This window comes from Poecilia latipinna, unplaced genomic scaffold (assembly GCF_001443285.1).
Source record: "Poecilia latipinna isolate Pla-1442-1.1 unplaced genomic scaffold, P_latipinna-1.0 Scaffold305, whole genome shotgun sequence".
In the NCBI taxonomy this organism is placed as follows: domain Eukaryota; kingdom Metazoa; phylum Chordata; class Actinopteri; order Cyprinodontiformes; family Poeciliidae; genus Poecilia; species Poecilia latipinna.
In genome coordinates, this window is record NW_015112921.1 from 231017 (window position 1) to 241854 (window position 10838).

Consider the following 10838-nt stretch of genomic DNA (forward strand, 5'->3'; position numbering starts at 1 on the left):
TGTTTTCTTAATTACTTGTAAAATAGAATGATTAAATCAATAAACCGACAATATTAAACTGAATCAAAAGGATTTCTTCACAAAGCAAGTATCAACAAACCCAAAGCACTATTTACTTTAGCTGACTGTGTTGCTTCGCTCTCATTGGCTGCTTCAGATGACTTACGTAAGTACGCGCCTTCCTATTGGTGGTTGGATTGACGCTTACGTCCTGTAACAGACGGGTGAAGGTGAACCCTGTTTGTGTCTGTCATTGCCGTCGCAGGAAGCACCTTTTCCCCGTTTCTTATCGGGATCAATCTCTTTAACCTGAGCCATGTCCCTGTTCAGCGACGTCCCTCAGGCTCCGCCTGTAGCTGTCTTTAAACTTACTGCCGACTTCAGAGAGGACAGCCACCCCCAGAAGGTGAATCTGGGAGTTGGAGGTAAGAGCAGGCAGCTGTCGGCTAACGGTAAAGCTAGCATAACCTCTCTCGGCATTGCTGTCAGTGAGGGAGCCGAGCAGAAACTTCAAAATTGAGTTCGAGCGATGATGCTAGCATATATAAGCATCTTTTCTCCTCGCTTTGACCTTCTTTGGTACAGTGTGTACCGTCACTACAAGCTAACTAGCTAGCGAGCTGCTGCTGATCTGAAGTTCATATGCTCTTCTGTATGTTATGCTGTTAGGTCATTATAAATCTGAATATTGTTTCTGTCTAATGCTGGAAGAACGTTCTCTTAGCTTCGTCTCGTAACTCGTTCATTTCCCAACAAGCCATCAGTCAGAGTCTGCAGTGTTTAAGAAAGAACAGAAATGTTTCTGAAGAGTATTTGTTTAATTAGTCGAAACCTTTTCTAATTAATTCAGCTCTTTATCGTGTCAGTGCTGAACATTTGCTATTTAAATGAATTATTTACTGAATTAAAGTTAACAACAGTTGTACTTCAATAGCAAAACTCGACATGTTCATTCATCCATTTATCCATATACAGACCCATTTTATAAATTAGAATATTCCGGAAAAGCCCATTATTTCAGAAACTTTATTACTATGTGAGATACATTACATATTATGACCACAGGTGGATGTTTGAAAGCCTTAATTTCTGATAATTATGATGATTTTCCACCTACAGGTAATGAAAACATGATACTTAAAGTTAAAATATAAAAAAACACATTTATTACTGAAATGTGGACTTAATGAAAAGCGTGTTAAATTTTTTGCTTCCATGTTTTTCTAAGGTACTTTTAATGTGACAGGCCTCATCTGAACATATATTGGCATCCCACTCTTAACTGTAGTCATAATCCTTTATTTTGAAAGTCGTGGGTGCACATTGTTCAAACAGGCCAAATTTACATATTTTTTCTAAGCAATTGATAAGTGTAGCAGTCTACATTCAGCAGCTCTGTGCTGGAGAAAATAGTGACCTGACTTTAAAGCAAGAGACCAAAAAGATGGAAAGCTTTTAGCAGTTATGTAACTGTTAACTTTGATACCAGTAACTGGGACATTCCTACAATAAAATATGAAATCTGTTCTAATCTGTGTATGATGCCTAGGCCAGTCAGAAGAAGTGATAAATCATTTAATTACATGAATAATTAAAGTGAACTCAATAATTTCCATTTGTATGATTTATAATTTTTCTCTTTCCACCAAAAACTGGATGACAAAACTCTGCAGTCTGGTGTTTTGGTCTCAACTAAACCTTTTTTGAAGGACAATTTTGTTTACAGAGATTTCATGATTCATTTTATTTGTTGTTTCTGTTGTTTTGATTGTTTATTTTAGATATTAAGAATGCCTTCCAGTTCCAGTGTTAAATGCTCATTAGAAATGATAGTTTATTGATCGTTGAAACTGTTACTTGAAAATTATCTCAAAACATATCATCGTTTATCGCAATAACTATTTATCGTCCAGCACATTTTGTTAGTGTGCCAGGCCTAGTGATAGCATAGATATTATTTTGTGTATAGTCTATCACTAGGCTTTTTTGTTGTCGTTGCCTAATGATAGACCATTCTGTGATCTGACTGGATCACCTGATCCAATTAAATGAACTTTTTCACGTTGTTGTCAAAACACGTCTGTGTTCACCAGACCGGTTTGGTGAACACAGACTCTCTGAAATCATTCCTAAAGGTGCTTTTAAAACACCTTTAGGTGTCACCTGATTCGCATTTATCATATTTTATGTTAAGACATCTTGTAATTTTTCCCATAAAGCCACAAAAGTCTAAATTAGATGCTAGTTGAGTTGACCGTTGATGTAGCCACGGCCTTTCTTATCGTGCCTCTTCCTGAATCTATTCAGATCCACCAAATGGCAGCTGACCTTTCTGGTCTATTTGCCCTCTGCTCCTGATACTTGATGCCACTCCACAGTCCGGCATGAAGCAGCAGGAGTTCCTACAGAGTTAACGAGAGCCTTGGAGAAGTTACTTGCACTCATGTCTCACGTCAGTGTATTTAGTGCGTAGTTGGTAAGCGTTTGGGGAATTAAACGGGATTTTTTAAGTTTTTACAAGTCAAAATCTGAAAAGTGTGACGTGCATTTACAGTTATTGTAGAACCTCTACATGCATGTGGAGGTCAAATAGCTCAAACTCTGTCAGGTTGGATGGAGAGCACCTGTAAACATCACTTTTCAAGCTGCATTTCTCAGTTGGATTAAGGTCTGTGCTTTGACTGTTATTGTTTAACAATGTATGTTAAACATTGTTGGTCTTTATAAAGATAAACTCTCACTCAATTTTGAAGTCTTTTGCTCCCTTTTACAAGGTTTCTGTCCAGGATTGTCCTGCGTTTAGCTGAGTAGCTTCCATTTTCTCCTGATGAACTGATGAACTTTAGAACTGAAATAAATAATGGGATTAATTCATTATTGGATAATGATAATAACTGTATACTCCATAACTGGAGTATACAGACTCAAAGCCATGCCATTTATTGAAAGAGTAGCACCCTCAAAGCCGCAGTATTAAACCGAAACTGTTCGAAAATTACATACATTTTGAATTTAAGATGGAAAAACCTTCTTTGTTTCAAAATCTTTTACCCAAAACTCTTTAAGTGGCATATTTTTAGCTTCACCTGGTTAAAATTCAGTTAAAAATGTCCCATTAAGCACCTTCTGCAACACAATTATTGATCAATTTATCAAAATCTTTATTAAGTCGAGCAGAAAGACCTGAGCTTTTCACATGTTCATGTTAAAAGTATTTATCTGCAGATGCACCTCTGCTACAAATAATCAGGTTTTCACTAAAGAAGTTTTGTGATTTTTGCATATTGGGTGGTAAAATGTTTATTTTTTTTATTGTAAAAAATAGTTGAATTTGTATTTTTCTATGTATTTCTAATATTGTATAAAATGAGCTTTAAGGGTTAAATGAAAAATCCTCAGAATGTGCCAATTTTCTCGTCCAATTAATCATCAGAGTAACAGATTATTAAAATAATTGTGACCTGGAAAGTGTCAGATTTCCTCCCAGGAGAGCATTTCTGCGTTTTCCGTGTCCTTTACATGATGCTTCCCTAAATGTCGCTGTGCTTGTGTCCCGCCCAGCGTACCGTACTGATGACTGCCAGCCCTGGGTGCTGCCGGTAGTGAAGAAGGTGGAGCGGCTGCTTGTGGAGGACAACAGCCTGAACCACGAGTACCTGCCCATCCTCGGCCTGCCCGAGTTTCGCTCTTCTGCCTCCAAGGTCGCCCTGGGAGACGACAACCCCGCCTTCAAGGAGAACAGGGTGAGTTTGATATGTTTGCGTTACAAAATGTCTGATCTGACCTTTTACCCTGGTCAACAGCTAAAAAACTGTCTGGGGTTGTTCAACTGTTTTAGGGTAATTTTGATGTGCTGACTCCAAAAATCACATTGGTTTTGCTCAATCAGGTCAACTTCCTGAACTATGGATGCAACATGAGCATCAAAATGCATGGCTTGTTCTCACATGTGGATCAGTTTCCAGAGAATCAATGAGTGAAGAGCAGGAGGAGCAAAGAGATGGAGGATTTTACACAATTAAGACGTAATGTTCAATTTACATGGACTGACAGAAATCCAAGTTTATAACATTTAACTAATAGACTCTGTTAGAAAACTTTTTTTTTCTCCTCAAGCCTTTTTTGGGTAAAAAATATTAACAGAAATGTCATAAGATCGGATTTCTCTAAATCAAATTAGAATAAGAACCTGACCAGATTGAGAAAAATGGATGTCATTTTTGGATTCAAAATAGTCCTAAGTCTGTTGAAAAAACACAGACAACCTCCAAAAAATATCTTTTGTAACCCAGTGTAATAAATGCTTTTTAAGCTGCTTTAGATTAGGGGTGCACCGATTACCGTAATTTTAGGAGATTCGTCGATATTTACATGCAAAGCCAATGTTGTCTACCTCAGTAAAGGTCTAAAAATCAGCCTCTTTCTTCGTCTGTTCTCCCCTCAGAGAGGTTTGACTGACAGACGGCCCATCATGTCTGCACATTCACAGTTAACAATAATCCAGTGTTTCCCAACACTGGTCCTCCAGGCTCGCTGCCCTGCAAGTTTCAGATGTTTCTCTGATTTATATGCCTGACTCAGCTGAGCGCAGCTCAGCAAAAACCCGTCAACTGAAATTACCTGAGCTGACGCAAGGAAGCACCTGAAACAGGCCTTGAGGACCAGGGTTGGGAAACACCCCACTGTTACCAACTCTGTGACTTTCTTGCTATATTTAGCAACGTTTCAGACAAAAACGTCAGAATTGTTAGGTTGGGCTTTTTAAAGATCAGCGATCAGCCAGAAAACTGCACTGCCAGTTTAGATAAAAGCGTTTTCTCCAGGGTGTTTAGGGTCACGTTTGCCGTTAAACGTGATCTGATTGTGCACACAGAGGATTTTCAGAGCAGAAACTGAGCTTTACTTACTAAGTTTCGTCCTCTTGCAGGTCGGGGCCGTCCAGGCTCTGGGCGGAACCGGAGCCTTGAGGATCGGGGCAGATTTCTTGCACCGGTGGTACAACGGCGTCAACAACGCAGCCACACCTGTTTATGTGTCGGCACCAACCTGGGGTGAGTTTCACTACACAGATCATCTGCTCTGTTTAACTCACTCATTGTTAGATAACAATTGTTTTTCTGCACTGATGTTCTGCCTCAATATAAACAGTTTGTCTTTTTCATTACACTTTCACATTATGCACATTTTTGGAAAAACGTTTCAAAAGTCTGATATTTTTATTTGTAAAAACTGCTCAGTATTTACCGTTATATTTTCTGTTATTATATAATATTAATAATTATTATTTATATATTATTTGTACGTGATGCTGCTGCTACGCCTCAATTTTCCCCTTGCAGGACAATTTCTGTTCTAAGAATGGGCATTTGTTGTATTGTTTTATCATTTATCGTGATAAATTTCTTATCATGATAATAATTTTGATTAACTGTTGTCATAATAAATTCTAAATAAAGCTGTCCGCATTGCTGGGATTGTTAGTTTTACTATTTTCTCCACTGTTTGTTCAATGAAACCACAAACAAATGTGAAAATATGATTATTTGCAGCTACAATTTGCAGTTTAATGACATGAATCACAATTCTTTTAATGACCGGTGTCCTAATGAAATGCTTTACAAATGGGAATGTTTTTCAGGAGCAGCATTTGTGTTTGTGACGCTACAGTTGCTGTGACACACAGTCAGAGTCATACAATAACCTGGAAAAGGAAAAATTAAAGTTTTTATCGTCACTTTTGTCGTTCTCGTTTTACTCTACGTTCCTGTTGGAACCCAGAGAATCACAACGGTGTGTTCACGGACGCCGGGTTCAAAGACATCCGTCCATACCACTACTGGGACGCTGCCAAACGGGGTTTGGATCTGACTGGACTCCTGGACGACTTGGAGGTGAGGAGGAGCCGACGTACGTTTGTCTGTCGCATCAGCTGCCATCAGAACGGCGATATTTAAAAAAATATTACGATATAAGCGTTTCATATCAGTCGATATCAGTAATTACTGGTTATTTTGTTTGAAAATAGGCACATTTCACAGCTGATATCACAACATTTAACATGATCACTATGGCAGGATGTTCTAATGTGGTGAAGCCTTTTGTTTTGATTTGGTACTTTAAGTTAGTTTTGTCTTGTTTCTGGATATTTCCACTGGAAACTAGACCAGAAATACTTTATAGGATTTTGTTTTTGCAATAATAAAACCTTCGTGCAGCTTAATCTTTTACCATATTGTTACATCAACTCAAGGAATTTGGTAAATAGCAACAGAAATGCACCGTAAACCTGATTGGCTTTGTTTGAACAGAAAGCTCCAGAACACTCCATCTTCATCCTCCATGCCTGTGCTCACAACCCGACCGGCACCGACCCGACCCAGGAGGAGTGGAAGACCATCGCAGAGGTCATGAAGGTAAAACATGGAGCTGCTGGTTTAGTTTGTATGTTAAAGTCGCCGTTTCGCTCTTATTATTCCTGTCTTTCTGTGTTTTCCAGAGGAGGAAGCTGTTCCCGTTCTTCGATTCAGCTTACCAAGGTTTTGCCTCCGGTAACCTGGAAAAAGACGCCTGGGCGATCCGCTTCTTCGTCTCGCAGGGCTTTGAGCTCTTCATCGCTCAGTCCTTCTCCAAAAACTTTGGCCTCTACAGTCAGTAGGCGTCATGAACAGCATTTATTCAGCTGTGTAAGTTTAGAAAACTAATATTTCTGCCTGGATCTCCTAGATGAGAGGGTGGGGAACCTGACGGTGGTCTCCAAGGACAACGAGAACTTGACCCGCGTCCTGTCCCAGATGGAGAAGATTGTGAGGACGACCTGGTCCAACCCGCCGTCTCAGGGAGCGCGAATCGTCAGCAAGACCCTCAACAGTCCTGAGCTGTTTGCAGAATGGTTCGTTGGCGTCACTGTTGACGTGTTTTTGAGACATTCATCTGTTCTCCACATGAATAGAAATCAGAATTAAAGGGAACCTTTTAACCAAAACTCACATTTCCCAGGTTATGTATGTTCATTTGGGTCTCCACCCAGCCATATTTTGGCGATAAGTTCATGTTTTTTGGTGTCTGGATAATGAAAAAACCTCCCAATAAATCATATTCAGCCTGGACTGTGCCGTTACCTAGCAACCCTAGCCAAGCCCACCCAGTTACCCAGCAACCCAAACTGAGTTCCAGCTTATTTGGTCAGCTGGTTTTACCGCTGAATGCGCTGTACAATGGCTGCTGGAAAAGACAACAATTTTGTTGACTTACCATCCAGAAACCACTTGGTGCTTTCTTGTTGATTGTGCAGGAGATGTGCAGTTGTTTATTTGTTAGCAGCTGTGAGTGTAAACATTAAGTTGGGGGCGTGGCCAGCTGCAGCTTATTTAGATTTAAAGAGACAGGACGCCGTAAATCGACTCAGAATAAGCAAAATCATTGTCATTACCTAAGGACGATTTTGTACAAAAAATGTAATGACCATGTTTTGTTTAGCCCACTGACCCGTCCTAACCTGTTCAGAGAAGCGTAGCGGGTCGCCTTTAAGTTTTGTGTTGACTTATTTTCCTTCTGTCCCTGCAGGAAGGACAACGTGAAGACGATGGCAGACCGGGTCCTGCTGATGAGGGATCAGCTGAAGAGCAAGCTGCTAGCTCTGGGCACTCCAGGAACCTGGGACCACATCACTCAGCAGATCGGGATGTTCAGCTTTACTGGCCTCAACCGTGAGTAGAAGAAACACACGAGTACAACTCTGGTCCTCAGTGTGGATAAGCAACACCTGTGCACTGCACTGACATGCTAGCAAAAAGTCTGGAACAGCTTCTCTCCATGAATCAGCGTTAAGGTATTTACATAACTTTCTGTGTGCAAACGGGTCTCACCTGAGGAGTGTGGAACATTTTTAAAAAGGGTGTGGAACATTTTTAAAAGGGTGTGGAACATCAGCCGCTAATGTACACATCACGTCAAAGCCAGGGTTCCTGTCGAGACACATTTCTACCCTCCTGTGCTTTTACACTTCCATTACAGCCGTTTTTACTTCCTGGTGCCTTCAGTCCAAACCACACACTAGATCATTTCCACCAAAAATACCTCTAAAGAGCATAAAGTAATATATTTTATCATCAAATGTCACCAACAGCTTAGTCAGCACTTTAATATAATATTGATCAAAACATGTGCTAATTCCACTTGCAAATTATTTGACTTATAACGACATTTTTCCCATGTTACAAGTGAAATAATCTGCCAATCGAACAAGTTCTTTTTCACCAATATTAAGGAATTATTACCTTAAAACAGGCTTTTTTGTAAGTTACTTAACTCACAAGTAACTTGTAAGTTAGTTTTGTCTAAGATATTTACACAAAAACTAGACCAAAAATACTTGGTAAGATTCTGTGTTTTTGCAGTGCAGACATCCTGCAAGCTGCCACTGCTTCCGTCTTTTCCACATCAATCAATCAATCAATCAATCAATCAATCAAATTTTATTTGTATAGCACATTTCAGCAGCAAGGCATTTCAAAGTGCTTTACATAATTAAAATAAAAACAGCATGCGACATTGAATAAACAGTGAGAAAGAGAAAGACATTTTGAAAAAGATTAAAAAAGATAAAAGCAAGTCCTTTTAGGACTTCAGTTAAACGTTGTTTAACTGGGGCTCTATCCCTCTGGGACTTTAGTCAAAAACACCGTTTGACAAGGACTCCAACCTCTAGGCTTTTAGTTGAAACGCCGTCAACGGGGACTCTAAACCCCGTAGGACTTTAGTTAAACGTCATTTAACAAGGATTCTCACACCCCTAGATATAGATTCGTTGAAATGGGACAATTTCAGGAGGGGCTTTACATAGACAGTGTGAAAGAGAAATAAAAAGAAGTTAATAACTAGACGAAATAGTTCTTTTAAAGCTGTTGTGTTTTTTTGTGTGCTGCAGCCAAACAGGTGGAGTACTTGATCAAAGAGAAGCATGTGTACCTGATGGCGAGCGGCCGCATCAACATGTGCGGCCTGACCTCTAAGAACATCGACTACGTCTCTCAGGCCATCCACGAGGCCGTCACCAAAGTCCAGTAAACGTCCACACTCCTAATCACTACTGTGTCCACAGGAAGTACTGTCATGTCTGCGCCCCAAACCTGCTCACCTTCTCCTTTGATTGGTTGAACAGTGTGACGGCTAAACCAATCAGAGGCCAGGTGTTTTATTTTCCTTTGTCAAATCAAGTTTCTGGAAAGAGCACAGTTATTGTCTCACTGTCAGCAGAACTCTATACCTGGATGCTACAGTCAGATTGTAGTTAGTTGTCTCCATATGTTAGTGCAAACCAAAATAATTATAATCGGTTTTAAACTGTAGAATAAAACTATTGTGCTTCCTCTGTAGACGTAGTAGTGAACAAAAGCCAGACGGTTAACTTTTAAGGTTTGACTATTTCCTGCTTATGCACTGAACTGCAGCTGTGACAAATGACAAGTAATGAAGAAAATCATATTGTCCTATTTTAAACCATTTGAATTTCCATATATTTTAGCCGGTATCGCTGCGTGAACTGCAGCAGCACATTGTTGGCATCTATTTCTGGAGTAATTTTGCTTAATATTGATGAGGAAATACGAGACGCACAAACATTTTTTCTCTTTTTTTCATGGTTTTCATTTCAAGAAGTTAAGTTTGCATCAGCAGCTCTCTGTCATGGCGGGATGAAGAAAAACCGGTGCCTGGTCTAGGTTTCGCCATCTTAGCTTCGTTTTCGTTTATCCGTTAGCCTCTTTCAGCGCCTCTGTGCCATCAGTGAAGAAAATCACCTGCCTCCTCACTGTTCCTTCAACGTTTCCCTGCAGTGCCCTTCACTGTCTTACACAAACACACTCTCATCTTGTGCCAGTGTTTGTAATGGCATGTTGCAATATGTTCATGCGTAAATAAATTATTAAACACACATACCATGTCGTTTCTGTCGAGTGTCTTATTTTTCATGAAGTTCTATGCAAAACGATAAAAGTCATATTTGAGACACATTAATGATGAATCATAATCCCTTCTGCTAAAAGTTTTCCTTCTAAGGAAGTGCTTCTGATTACAGCGGCTCCTCTTTATGAGCAAGCATGAGGCCACAGTGGAGAGAAAAATTACAGTTTTGGAGGAAGAAACCTTTTCCAGCAAAGCCAGCTTTGGTTTTGGTTTGTTGCAATCATCTGGAGTTCAGAGGACAGAAAGACGTTTGTATGATATAATCTGACTGGTTCCACTTTACAAGAAGGCTCCTCTGAATTAATAACATATTAATAAATGTTATTAATTCATCTCTAAGCACTTTATAAAGCATTAATAACTGTTTATTATGCATTAATTAAGGGTAAGGAGACAAATCGGTTATCAGTTTCTAGCCAAACCTGTTCACATGTATTATTTTACCTGGAGTTATTCAGCCAAACATTTAAGACTATCTTGTTCTCATCCTTACTCAGTGCATGATAAACATTATTAAGGATTTATAACGTATCTATAAAGTATTTATTCAGGAGACTTACTGTAAAGTTGCATCAATCTGACTGAATATCTCCAAGATAGACCTTACAAATACCAGCTGGGATTTCTTTTGTCTTAAATTATTTTCTAGAAAAACTTGAAAACCTCAGGGGGGTTTTTTCTCAAAATATTCTGAGATTAATCACAGAATTCAGATTTGGGTTTTTTCCACACTGCCTTGTAGAAAAAGCTTGCAGCCGAAAAGAAATAAACTGAATTGATAGGATAGAAAATGCAGGATCAGTTCAGCCATTATTACAACTGTTGAGTTATTTGGATAACATAAAAAATTATATATATATATATATATATATATA

At 39.2% G+C, this 10838-nt stretch overlaps 1 protein-coding gene across 2 annotated transcripts in view; it reads left to right on the top strand.

Moving 5' to 3' along the window:
• LOC106948743 (aspartate aminotransferase, cytoplasmic-like) overlaps nt 1–9942 on the top strand; it is a 12817-nt gene extending 2875 nt beyond the window's left edge. Inside the window, exons 1-9 of one of the 2 annotated variants that reach the window (XM_015034583.1) lie at nt 228–425; nt 3562–3743; nt 4928–5051; nt 5779–5891; nt 6309–6413; nt 6497–6647; nt 6724–6889; nt 7564–7706; nt 8927–9942. In XM_015034583.1, the coding sequence (XP_014890069.1) occupies nt 317–425; nt 3562–3743; nt 4928–5051; nt 5779–5891; nt 6309–6413; nt 6497–6647; nt 6724–6889; nt 7564–7706; nt 8927–9066 (1233 nt within the window). In that variant the 5' untranslated portion in view covers nt 228–316 and the 3' untranslated portion in view covers nt 9067–9942. Of the gene's footprint in view, nt 1–227; nt 426–3561; nt 3744–4927; nt 5052–5778; nt 5892–6308; nt 6414–6496; nt 6648–6723; nt 6890–7563; nt 7707–8926 lie in introns of those variants that run through there. The other variant, XM_015034584.1, reaches the window with a different exon arrangement.
• The last annotated feature ends 896 nt before the right edge of the window (nt 9943–10838 follow it).